Raw genomic sequence first — 12929 nt, forward strand, 5'->3', positions numbered from 1 at the left:
AGGTGGTGGATCTCGGAATTTGAGGCCTGCCTGGTCTACAGAGCAAGAGTTCCAGCACAGCATACCTTGTCTCAGAAAAAGTTGTATAACATTTTAAGATTTACGAGTGTGTGTGTGTGTGTGTGTGTGTACACAACAGTCTTCATGTAACAAGGACAACTTTTTGGGAGTCCTTTCCACCCTGTGTGGTCCAGGGATCAAGGTCTGGTCATCTGGGGTGGTGATAAGAGCTTTTTATTGTTGATCCATCTGGCCAGCCTCCTAATTTCATGTTTTTAAGACAGGTCTGTGAGCCTAGGCTGGATCTGGAATTCCCTTAGGATATAGCTATCAGCCTCCTGAGGGCTGGAATGACACACATGCACCCAGGGTTTTACTTGTACAGCTGTGGCTGCCCCGGCACTCTGTAGACCAGGCTAGCCTCAATTTCACAGATCTGCCTGCCTCTGCCCCGAGTGCTGGGATTAAAGGTGTACACCAGCAACACTCAGCTTTTTTTTTTTTTTTTAAGTTTTATTTATTTTATGTATATGAGTTCTGTAACTGTCTTCAGAGACAGCAGAAGAGGGCATCTGATGCCATTAGAGATGGTTGTGAGCCACCATATGGGTGCTGGGAATTGAACTCAGGGCCTCAGGAAGAAGAGTCAGTGCTCTTAACCGCTGAGCCATCTCTCCAGCCCAACACTCAGCTTTTAAACTTTACTTTTCATACATGGGCTCTGAACTAGCGCTGTATGGCATTCAGCTAAGGCTTCCATTGTGCTGTCTTCTTCTATGGCTCTCCACCTCACTCACTGACCTGTTCATTACACTGTGTTGTTGTGTGTGTGATGAATGTGTAGGGGGCAGAGGACCCCTCTACCCACCTTCATATGGGTTCCAGTATCAACTCAGGTAACCAGGCTTGACCAGCAAGTGCCTTTTCATGCTGAGCCATCCCACTGGCCCTCGTTTACTTAGAAATAGGAATTCATGAAGCCCAGGTTGGCCTTACCTTGCTATGTTGCTAAGGATGATTTGTTCTGATCTTCCTGCCTCTGAGACCTTGGAATCTCAAGTATGCTTCACCAGGGTGTATGGAGTGCTAGGTATGGAACTTGGGTTGTTCCATGCTGGCCAACTGTCCTACCAGAGGTATAGCCTCAGCTCCTTCATTTATGACAGGGTCTCTCACTGAACCTGGAATTGAACCATTTTGGCTAGACTGGTTGGCTAGCAAGCCCCAGGATCTGCCTACCACTGATTCCCAAGTGCTAGGGCCACTGATATGTCTGGCCTTTTGTGAGTATGGGGATATAAACTCAGGTCTTCGAGCTTGCACCATAAACAATTCACTTACTGAGACTCTCTTGGATAATTTTTTATGTCAACTTGATACAAGCTAGAGTCCTCGGAAGAGGGAGCATCAATTAAGAAAATCCTTCCAGCCGGGCGGAGGTGGCGCACGCCTTTAATCCCAGCACTTGGGAGGCAGAGGCAGGCGGATTTCTGAGTTCGAGGCCAGCCTGGTCTACAAAGTGAGCTCCAGGACAGCCAGGGCTATACAGAGAAACCCTGTCTCGAAAAACCAAAAAAAAAAAAAAAAAAAAAAAAAAAAGAAAAAAGAAAATCCTTCCATAAGATTGGGTTATAGGCAAGCCTGTGGGACATTTTCTTTTCTTTGAGACAAGGTTTCTCTGTGTAGTCCAGGCTGGTCTCAAATTCTGAATGCTGGGATTAAAGGTATGTGCCCCAACTGGAAGAAAGGGCTGGGTCTGCAGGAGGGATTGGATGGGGGTAACTACAACATAGGGGGTAAGCCTGAGGGACCTGGAATTTGGACCCCTGAGGTAGGACTAAAACCTTGGGCCTCTGGGGAATTATAGCAGGTGTTAGAGCCAGACTTAGGGCAAAATCTGACACTGCCTACCTGTCCTCCCCACAAGAGTGCCATGTCTGGGAGGAGGGTCAGGAGTTCAAGGCCATCATGGCTATACAATTTTTTGTTTTGGTTTGGTTTTTTGTTTGTTTGTTTTTTGAGACAGGGTTTCTCAGTGTAGCCCTGGCTGTCCTGGAACTCACTCTGTAGACCAGGCTAGCCTTGAACTCAGAGATTCGCCTGCCTCTGCCTCCCAAGTGCTGGGATTAAAGGCATGTGCCACCACGCCAGGCGCATGGCTATACATTTTATTAATTAGAGATTGTTGGGGAGGGCTCAGCCCATTGTGGGTAGTGGCATGTCTGGGATGGTGATGCTAAATTCTATAAGAAAGCAGGCTGAGCAAGCCATGAGGAGCAGGCTGAGCACAAGTGGCACCCTTCCATGGCCTCTGCATCAGCTCCTGCCTTCAGGTCCTGCCTGACCATCTTCAGAGATGGACTGTTAACTGAGACAGAATAAACTGTTTCTTCTATCAGCTGCTTTTGGTAGAAACCAAACTAAGCCACAAGTAAAAGGCATATACAATGTATAAATACATCAATCTAAAACAATGTCACACTGGGTGATTCAAGAGTGGTGCTGGCTTCCGTTTTGGCCTGATGTCTCGTCTGTAGTTAGTAACTGACTGTCCTCTCCTTTTATGGTGTGCATTCCTGGGACTGAACTTAGGTCCTGAAGCATTCAGCAAACGCCTTTACCCTTTACTCAGGGGCTGCTGAGTTATGTCAGCAGCCCCTGCCTTGTCATGAAGGGACCCTTTGTCTGATGGGTCATGTGGATTTAGAGCTGGGGTGTTGGAGCACATGGGGGTCAGATCTGAAATAGAAACATAGAGGCCACAGGAACTGAGAATACTCTCCTGTATGGGGACACAGAACCTATGAGCTAAAAGCCCTGTCGGAGTCCTGGGGTCAAGCAGAAGCCCCAAGATCCCTAACCCCGACCAGTCTTCCAGAACTGTAAGTTAATACATACGTAGTGGTTCAAGAAACGTGAATATTTATTAAGTCGGTAATACTTTGGAATGGCTGGAAACGTAGGGGTGGTGTCCGTGTTTTAATGACCCTGTCTTGCAAAGATGCCTTCAAATATATTCACAGAAACGGATGAGGTATCGCAGGTGCTGGTGGTCGATAAGCAGCTGTCGACGGGGGATGCGTCTAAAAACCTACGAAGGGACAGACCCCCACTTTCAGCTTGCCCCAACTTCTCGCCCTCGGGCAACTCTACCGGCGTCTGAGTCTATTCCCTGCGACGTCGCTCTCCTCAGTGGCTCAGGGACTTGCGGCCCTTCAGCATGCGACGGAGGATGACCTGCACACCGGCAGGCGTGCTCAGCCGACGGACCCAGCCGTGCTTGTGCTTGCGCTTGATGTTGCTCGGCTGATACTCGTTTCCGCGCGCGCGGCCGCGGGCCTGCTGCAGGGAGGGGAGAGACCAGGAGTCCGGGAGCCCCATCCAGACTCTGGACTGGAGATACCTGTGGGACCAGAGGAACCATGAATCTCAGAGAATGTACGCTGTATGACTTTCTGAGCCGCCTTTGTAAAGGGCAGGGCAACAAAAGAGCTTGTTTACAAAAGGCGATACATAAGTACGCATGGTAGTCTAGAGACACCCTTGTTTCCAGTCTGGAGCAGGGTATCCCTGAACACTCACCTGCCACTCAATAGGGCCACCGATCTGCAGGCTTGGCACCCAAAGCACCGGGCTAGGAAAGCCATGTCCAGCGGCGGGTCAACGGTCCGGTCGTCCGGGTCAATGCCAGTTCCTACACTCTGGGCTCCTTGACAATGCCTTCTGGGAAATGTAGTTCTCGTTGCCGCGGGGCCTTCCGGGAGCTGTAGTTCCACACCTGCAGGTGACGATGGGGGGGTGGGGGATGTCTATCCTCAGTGGCATGTAGTTCTCCAAAATGACCAGGAGAGGGCGAACGAATGTAGACTCCTGCGTATGCGTATGACATTCTGTCCCCGTCCTTCTGGGAGTTGTAGTTCTTCGCCTCGGCCACTGGTAGAGGGCGCCCCAGAGTGGTGGTGACGACTCTGGCAGCAGTCTGGAGAACTGGCTGCTGGCCTTTTCACCCGCCCTCATTGAAGACGGGCAGCTGGCACGCAGCGGGCTGGCAGCTTCTTGGCGCCCGCAGCCAAGACTTCTCTTGGCGCGCAGCCCGGATGTCCTTGAGTTCCAGCTCTTCATAATCTCGAAAACTCGTGCGTTGTGAATTTGCTCTGGTTAGTTTAATCCTTCAGGCTGGCCTGGGGGAATTTTCTTCCCGCAGCTCAGATCTGGACTCCTGTTCACACACCTTCCATACCTCTCCACTGTTCTAAAGATGTCCAGACAGCCGTGCCAGCAGCCACAGGAAGCCGTGCACACCAGCATTTCTGAAGTTCATGGTCCTTACCATGAACTAAATGGTAAAATGGCTAGTTGTGCCTACAAATAATTGAGGCGACGTGTTGAGTACTTATTGTGTGTAGAAGGTATGTAGAAGGGATGGCGGCAAGTGTTTGGGCTGCACCTTGAGCACATGAGCGAACAGCGCGCCAGGGTGGGAGGGTCAGCCTGGGGCTCAGTCTTGGTGTAGCCGAGACCCCACCACTAGGATGCAATTCCCATTTGCTAGTTCCGCAGCAGCTCTGACACTTCTGACACAGCCTCTGGTTCAAAAGCCTGCCTTGATGTTTTGTCTGTTTCCCGACCTGAAAGTGTAGAGGTTTGGAAGTGTGCAGAACGAGAAGGTCAAGAGACAGAGGGCATACCGCCTTGCGGAAGGCAGAAGCTGGCTGAGGAGACCCTGTCCCAGACAGAGCACATCCCCCACACCCCCAAGCTACTCGCTATCCCTCGACTGCAAGCCTTTCTCGGTCCAGGCGCTAGCCCATCCCTCATTCCCCCCAAACTCTTCACAGGGGTGGGGCTGCTGCTTGCAGACCGCGCGCTGATCCTGGGAAGAGAAGCCTCTGGTTGGACGGTTATCTAGGCCAGTCGGCTCGCCGCTGCAATAGGCCGAGATGCCTGCCCATCTGCTCCAGGCCCCGCCCACGCTGGGTGGGACTTACAGGGCCGGTTTGCTACGCGGCTGCGGGATGCCCCCGCGTTGACCGTCCGGGCCCGCGCCTGTCCGCGCTAATGCGGCCGACCCCGCACCACCATGTAAGCGGCACCTGCAGGTGGATGCTGGCTTCTCCGCCCGGGACCCCTGCGTCCTGCCTCGGGCCCCGGGCCCCTCGATGACCTCAGGTGAGCTGGCTCTGTTCCCCGAGAGAGGAGTCACCAGGCTGCCAGGCCTCCACTGAGGGGTGAGGCGTGTTGCTGCCGGGGGTGGATAACCGCCAAGCTCCGCATTTGCACTGCTAGGATGCTGCGGAACCCCGGTGGCCTTGACCCCACCGCGGGGGTGAACTCCAGGGAGAAGCGGGTCGGGCTGGGAAACAGGACTGGTGCTGCGCTTTAGAGAGGCCGCCACAGTCGGGGTTCCACAGCCTTAGAAATGAGGAGCAAGGCCTGCTTTTCCCTCAAGTGCATCCGGGGCTATCACAAGCGGGGTATTTAATGACCATCACTCCAGCGGCGCCCAGGCCGTGATGGAAAAACGAAGCTGGTCCCATCCCTATGCCTCAGACAATGGGGGTGTGCTGCTCCAGTATCCCCTGGAGTTATGTAACCGCCTGTTGTTGTCATGGACACCGGGGGGTGGCCAAGGGAACGGGATGGAGGCCCAGAGGCCCCCAGTCAGGTTCTGCCTTTATCCTCCTGGCTGCCACTAGGGTTGTGTACCCTTTGAACACAGGATGCTGAGGGCAGCAGCCTCCATCAGTTCTCGCTACTGTGCAAGTTAGCTCTAGCTCTCTTCTGAACCTGGAGCCGGATACAACCCGAGTTCTAGTGGCCAACATCCTTCCCCGGCCTCATCCGTCACTAGTCAGATTAACACTAGAGGCCTGAGCTAAGAACTTTGACATTTTAGAATAAGGGCCAGGCTTTATGGGCTGTCATCTCACCACCCAGGAGCTTGGGCACAAGGTTGAGGCCAGCCTGGACTACAGAATGAAACCCCGTGTAAAAGGTTGGCAGTGATCGGGGTTCACACTAGTCATTCTAGTACTGGCAGAGGTGGAGGCAGGAGGATTGCAAGGAGTTTTAGACCAGTGTACAGCCCAGGACGACAGAATGAGACCTTGTTTCAAAAACAAACCAATGGCATCATGTTGATACACATCTGTCACCCCAACACTTGGGAAGGTAGAGGCAGGAGGACTGTGGGAGTTTGAGGTTCCCTTTGGTCTTAGAAACACCTGTATGCTCAACCTGCTACAACTCCGGAGGTGGAAGGCAGAGCAAGGTCAGCCTGGGCAGCATGAGGATTTCCAATCCAGCCTAGGCTACATGAGTTTCTTTCTCAAAAGAACGCATGCAAAACAGCTTGCATCCATGCTTGCATAAATCAGTGTGTGGATGAATTCGTACATAAAGATACGGATTTGTGAATAAATGATAAACTCCAGCTGGTTGGGCAAGGGTCTCCTTGCAATGGGCTCTTGCTTTAATGTTTTCTCCTTCTGGAAGCCCCCCTCCCCCATGCTCTCTTCAGTATTGTACTAAGGGACACCCTGAGAACTTGTCTGGCATTGGGGTGTCTTGGGAAACCTGGAAGGGGCTTCCAGATCCTGCTTACCCGATGAACGACCAGAGCCACTGACACTGAGCTAGCCACTGTTCCTCTCTCCAGAACACACCATGCTGACTGGGGTGACAGATGGCTTTTTCTGCTGCCTGCTGGGGACTCCCCCTAACGCCGTGCGACCGCTGGAGAGTGTCGAGTCCAGTGACGGCTACACATTCGTGGAGGTCAAGCCAGGCCGGGTGCTGCGGGTAAAGCATGCAGGGCCCGCACCCATCCCCACGCCGCCACCACCACCTCCTGAAGATGATCCAGGGGTCAAGACGGGCCTTGTGCGCTGCCAGCGCCGTATCACAGTGTACCGCAACGGGAGGCTGGTGGTGGAGAACCTGGGCCGAGCGCCTCGTGCCGACCTGCAAGGCCGCAGTGGCTCCGGGGACCCGCCTGCTGCACTCGAGGTCGAGCTGGCTGAGCCCGCAGGAGGAGACACCCGGGCCAACCCAGGCAGCGGGCGGCGGCGCCGCCCACGGCGTCCGAAGAGGACCATCCACATCGACTGTGAGCAGCGCATCACCAGCTGCAAGGGTGCGCAGGCTGATGTGGTGCTGTTCTTCATCCACGGAGTCGGTGGCTCACTCGCCATCTGGAAGGAGCAGCTAGACTTCTTTGTGCGACTCGGCTATGAGGTGGTGGCACCTGACCTGGCAGGCCATGGAGCCAGCTCTGCGCCGCAGGTGGCAGCTGCCTACACCTTTTACGCATTGGCAGAGGATATGAGGGCCATCTTCACACGCTATGCCAAGAAGCGCAATGTGCTCATCGGCCATTCTTACGGGTAAGATCTGAGTGGGATGCTCAAAAACCATTCCCTTTCCCCTGGAGCTAGGTTGAGACAGGGCTTTGTGTACCCCAGGCTAGCCTTAAAAATCATTATGTAGCTGAGGCTAAACTTGAAGACCTGGTCCTCCTACCTTTACATTCCAAAGACTAGACTAAAAGCCTTCTATGCTACCCCACGCAACAACTTCTTTACTTGGAAAATGAGATTGGACTGGGGGCGTGGCTCAAAGCCCCACTGAAGGAGCTGGAGGCATAGTCAGGGTAAAACCTTGCCTAGGATCCTTCAGTGAAGAACAGGGGTCGTGGCTCAGGGTGGAGCCCTGCCTAGAACCCCTAGTGAGGGGCTGGGAGTAGCTTGACACTAAGGCTCTGACCTAGTCATTAGTATCTGGTCAGCTGTGGTAGCAAGTGTGTCTTCACCGTACTTAGGAGGCTGACGTTGGAAGATAGCTCAAAACGTAAGGTGGGCCTCGGCTATGAAGTCGTTTCCAACCTAGGGTACACTTATAGCAAAAAACCTGTTAAAAACAGCAATAACAACTACAACAACTACAGCAACAACAACAACCAAAAAACAAACTACAGAGTATGGGCATGATACCTCAGAACTTCCAAGACCAAGGCAGGAGGATTGCTATGAATTTAAGACCAGTCAGAGCTATAGGATGTTTATCTATAAACAGCACTGAAAGCCAGGCATGGCAGCCCTCATCTACCGTCCCACACTTGGGAGGCGGAGACAGAATCAGATGTAATGGTCACTCTCAGCTACACAGCTCCCAGACAAGTTTAACATACATGAGGACCCACATCCCCCACACCAAAGCTGGGAAATCACTCGGGGATAGAGATGTGTACCTGGTATGCACAAGGCCTGGCTTCAATCCCTTGCACCTCAAAAAAAAAAAAAGTCAATAAACAGAATATTTTCATATCCTTAAACATTTAAAATTAATTTTGTTTTTACTTTTTTTTTTTTTTTTGATTTTCGAGACAGGGTTTCTCTGTGTAGCCCTGGCTGACCTGGAACTCACTCTGTAGACCAGGCTGGTTGTTTTTACTTTTAAGACAGGTCTGTCTACATAGCCCTGGCTGTCCTGGAACTCACATGGTTGACCTAGAACTCACATCGATCCACCTGCCTCTGCTTCCTGAGTGATGGGATAAAAGGTGTGGGCTACCATGCCCAGCCTAAAAAGTAAATTTTTTTTTAAAGATTTATTTATTGATTATATGTAAGTACACTGTAGCTGTCTTCAGACACTCCAGAAGAGGGAGACAGATCTCATTACGGATGGTTGTGAGCCACCATGTGGTTGCTGGGATTTGAACTCCGGACCTTCGGAAGAGCAGTCGGGTGCTCTTACCCACTGAGCCATCTCACCAGCCCCTAAAAAGTAAATTTTAAAAGCTGGTCGTGGTAGGTCATGCCTGTAATTTCAGCACTTTGGAGTGTGAGGCAGGGGCATTCATTGCTATGCTCTCAAGCCTGTCCTGGACTATATAACACAGCCTGTCTGAAAAAAATGTTTACTTTTTTTACAAACATGTAATAATCAGCCAAACTATGGGTTACTGTGGGACAACATTACATATTCTGTGTGTATGTGTGTAGTGTGTGTGTGTAATGTGTGTGTGTGGGGTGTGGTCTAATGGTCAGGCCCATTCCCCTTCCACCCCTTCTATCTGGAGCCTTCAAGCTATTAACCAGGTGATGTAGGGTGAGCAGGGTGAGCCCCTGACCCTGGAATTTCAAGGTCAGCTTGGACAGCAGAGCACTGAGACTTAGTGTCTTAACAAAAGCAAAAATAAAAGCCACATGGGGTTGGACATGCCTGTAAATCCAGTGCTCCAGGAACTGGGGCAGGAGGATTTCCATGAAGTCCATTCCAGCGAGGACTATACATTGAGTGAGTGAGACTGTTTTAGAAAGGGGGAGGGGGTAGGTAGTTCTCTGTGTAGTTACCTGGTACCAGTGGTTACATCTTCTAAGGGATTGTAGCCATGAGTGCCTCCCGTGCCCACAAAGGCAGCCATGACATCCTGTCTTCAGATGCTGGGTGGAAGCACTCCTAGTGGAGAACCACTGAGGAGATTCCAGAGTCTAGCTGCAGCCATAAGGGTGGCTAGCACTCCCTAGATGCTGTTTAGAAAGGTGTGGCCACCATAGGTGAGTCTCAGATGGGACAGTGCTGTATGCAGGTTACCAGGCATCCATTCAAGGGAGCACATTCCCACACAGCAAAGTAACAAGACAGCCAAGGTCACCGTGTTAGTGGTCACAGCCATGCCAGAAGTCACACAGAAGCATGCCTGGGAGGCAGGCACATCTCTAGAATCTAGTCCAGCCTGATCTACACAGCAACTTCCAAGCTGGTCAAAGCTAAAGCGAGAGATCCTCTTTCTAACAAGAACTACCCCAAAACTTACAGGGTGTGTATGCTGTAACCCTAGCACTTGAGGGTGGACATGAGCTCTGGCTATGTGGAGGCTGTCATGGGCTTGCTAAGAGCTTGCCTCAAGACCAAAGGGTCGGGCATGCCCAGTGTGAGCAAAGCCACGGGCTCCCTCCCTCTATCCTCAGCACTGCACACCTGCTCATGGAGGGACACCCCTTGGTCAGCCAGCTGGGTGCCCCTCCAGGAGTGCACAGGAAATTGGTGTCTGAGGGCCTGCCTAGTGATCAGGGTGGGAGAAAAGCACTGTCTGTGTCCTGCTCACTCGGATTCTTCCATCCCTGCCCCCAGTGTCTCCTTCTGTACTTTCCTGGCCCATGAGTACCCAGATCTTGTACACAAAGTGATCATGATTAACGGTGGGGGCCCCACGGCACTGGAACCCAGCCTCTGCTCCATCTTCAACATGCCCACATGTGTCCTGCACTGCCTGTCACCTTGCCTGGCCTGGAGTTTCCTCAAGTAAGATCTCTGCCCCTGGGATCTGGGCAAGGGGAGGGGTGACCATGCATTACTGATCTGTAGGGGCTGGCTCTGGGGTGTGTCCCATAGTGGTCAGGCTCAAATGACATCTTCGAATCCCAGGGCCGGCTTTGCCCGCCAAGGGGCCAAAGAAAAGCAGCTGCTGAAGGAGGGCAATGCGTTCAATGTGTCCTCCTTCGTGTTGCGGGCCATGATGAGCGGCCAGTATTGGCCTGAAGGCGACGAGGTCTACCACGCGGAGCTGACGGTTCCCGTGCTGCTGGTGCACGGCATGCACGACAAATTTGTGCCAGTGGAAGAGGACCAACGCATGGCTGAGGTAGGATCTGTGGCTCTTGAACACCACTCCCGATACACACTCCTTGTGCCTGTGCCTGGGCATGACTTAGGGGTGTGTGTGGTCCATCCTGCCAGAATGGATTCTGAGTAGGCTTGGCCTGTGGGAAAGCTTGGTTTTCCAGAAAGGAGCCAGTGGGGGCAAGGCTGAGTGGGTGTGAACTTTCCAGATGGGTGTGGCTTTCTGACAGCTCTGGGTGGGCGGGGTCTTTGAGTGGCAGGCTTTGACACGTAGCTTCCTTTGGTTAAGATATCTGAATGGCTGTGGCTCTGTGATTCTTAGGACTGTTCAGGAAAGGCAGGAGCATGCTCACCAAGGGCAAATCTTGGAGACATCTAGAATCATTCGTGGGCAGGGGAGGAGGGCAGAGAACTTCCCTAGCATCCACTCCTGAGGTTGACCAAGGAGGCTGCCCTGCACCCTACAACACAGCTGATGCTCCCATAGCTACAAGCCAACCCCAAGAGTCAGCAGAGCCGAGGTTGAGAAGTCCAACCCCGGGCATATTATAAGGCGCTTAATGGGTGTTGGCTGAGTTAAGAATAGCTGGAGAGTGTAGAGAAGGGTGACAGGTCATCCCTGGCATCCTCTTGGGTGGGGCTGAAGGGTAAACAGCAGGAGGAACTTCTCGGTGTGCCCGTAGATCCTGCTGCTGGCCTTTCTCAAGCTCATCGAGGAAGGCAGCCACATGGTGATGCTGGAGTGTCCTGAAACGGTCAACACACTGTTACACGAGTTCCTGCTGTGGGAGCCAGAACCCGAGGCCGAGCCAAAGCTCGAGCCAAAGCCCAAGCCACAGCTGCTGCAGCCAGAGCCGGCTCCAGGGGAGGAGAAGTGACCAGCGGCCGCCTGGACTCCTGGATCTTGAGTAGTAGAGGCTCTTAGACTGGGCGTGGGCTGGCTGGGCGGGGCCTCATGCCGATGGGCGGGGCCTGGGCATGCCCCAGAGCGAACCAGGCACAGTCAGTGTTGGAGACTCAGTGCCCAGGGCAGCTACGGTGCCCTTTCCACGCGTGACCGAAGGGTGTGACCTTGTACAGAGCCCCCTCCCTGCCTCCCTGAGTCCCTGAAGCTGCAGCGCGCGGGCTGCCACCCCACTCGGTCTTCCCCTCCGCTGTGCTCCATTCCGCACCGGGAAGCCCTAAGGAGAACCCTGGGGAGGGGCTCCTATCCTGTCCTGGGAGACCCCACCGCGCCATCCCCATTGCTTGGGACTGGGAGCTAGGCACCCAAGGAGGGAGGGGTCGGAGCCACAAATCCCCGCATATGGCAACTTGTAAGTCAATAAAATAAAATAAAATAAAATAAAAGACAATCCAAACTGGCCTCCAATTTGTGATTCTCCTGCCTCAGCATCTTGAGGGCTGAGATGATGGGCACGTAGCACTGTCTGGCACAATCTCTGTCTCTCCCCCTCTCTCGCCTCCCCCCCCCCCCTCCATGTTTGCTTTCCTGGTATGACCATACCAAGGTGAGAGTGGAATGGTTCCCCACCCCTACTCCCAGACAGGGTTTCTCTGTGTAGCCCTGGCTATCCTGGAACTCATTCTGTAGACCAGGCTGGCCCCCAACTCAGAGAGTCACCTGCCTCTGCCTTCTGAGTGCTGGGATAAAGGTGGGCACCACCACCGGCCCAGCCAGCCAGTGGAATGTTCTAGAGTAGCTTCTGCTGTCCCCGCTGGCTTTCCTCCACCCTGGACCTTATTCTCTGTGACAGCACCATCTGTCACAAAGTTCACCCTTGACCTGAGAGAGGGATGTCCTCGGTCATGAACACAAGTGCCACCCCCCCCCCCCCACACACACACCCTGCCAGCTAAAGCTAGAACTGGACACGCTGTCATGCACCAGCCCCTCTGGCTACTCAGGCTTCCTGCTCACTTTCTCAGAGCACAGCCTTGGCTCTGCATGTCCTGAAGCTGCAGCTCTCTGTCCCCTCAGCAGGAGGACAAGCGGGGTGCGCTGCAGCCCATGTGCCCACTATCATGGTGACGTCAGGCAGAGAGGCCCTAGCCACACAGCAGCCCCTTGTTTCGGATTTGGTCTAATGCTATTTATGTTAATTGGGACCCGAATATTGTAAGAGAATCCACATGTCCATACATAAGACACTGAGGGTCCTTGTCCCAAGTTGGTTTTTATTGGTAAATAAAGTTGCCAGCAGCAAATGGCTGGGTAGGGAGACAAAAGCAGTACTTTTAAGATTCTTGGGCAAGGGACAGGGGAGGGGCTGCCATGCCGGGAAAGTAGTAAAAACCAGACG

At 53.1% G+C, this 12929-nt stretch overlaps 2 protein-coding genes across 2 annotated transcripts; one reads left to right on the forward strand and one right to left on the reverse strand.

Moving 5' to 3' along the window:
* Nucleotides 1-2905: 2905 nt before the first annotated feature.
* Mrpl34 (mitochondrial ribosomal protein L34) lies at nt 2906-3733 on the reverse strand. Its single transcript, XM_021170731.3, has 2 exons — nt 3583-3733; nt 2906-3403 (listed from the first exon to the last, which is right to left on the reverse strand). Exons 1-2 carry the CDS (start codon nt 3645-3647, stop codon nt 3190-3192), a joined length of 279 nt encoding a protein of 92 aa, XP_021026390.1. The 5' UTR covers nt 3648-3733; the 3' UTR covers nt 2906-3189.
* A 1219-nt stretch (nt 3734-4952) lies between these two features.
* Abhd8 (abhydrolase domain containing 8) lies at nt 4953-11981 on the forward strand. The gene is made up of 5 exons (XM_021169933.3): nt 4953-5169; nt 6659-7385; nt 10138-10308; nt 10432-10648; nt 11310-11981. Exons 1-5 carry the CDS (start codon nt 5160-5162, stop codon nt 11502-11504), a joined length of 1320 nt encoding a protein of 439 aa, XP_021025592.1. The 5' UTR covers nt 4953-5159; the 3' UTR covers nt 11505-11981.
* The last annotated feature ends 948 nt before the right edge of the window (nt 11982-12929 follow it).

Source organism: Mus caroli, unplaced genomic scaffold, assembly GCF_978045245.1.
Source record: "Mus caroli unplaced genomic scaffold, Mus_caroli_1 scaffold_10, whole genome shotgun sequence".
In the NCBI taxonomy this organism is placed as follows: domain Eukaryota; kingdom Metazoa; phylum Chordata; class Mammalia; order Rodentia; family Muridae; genus Mus; species Mus caroli.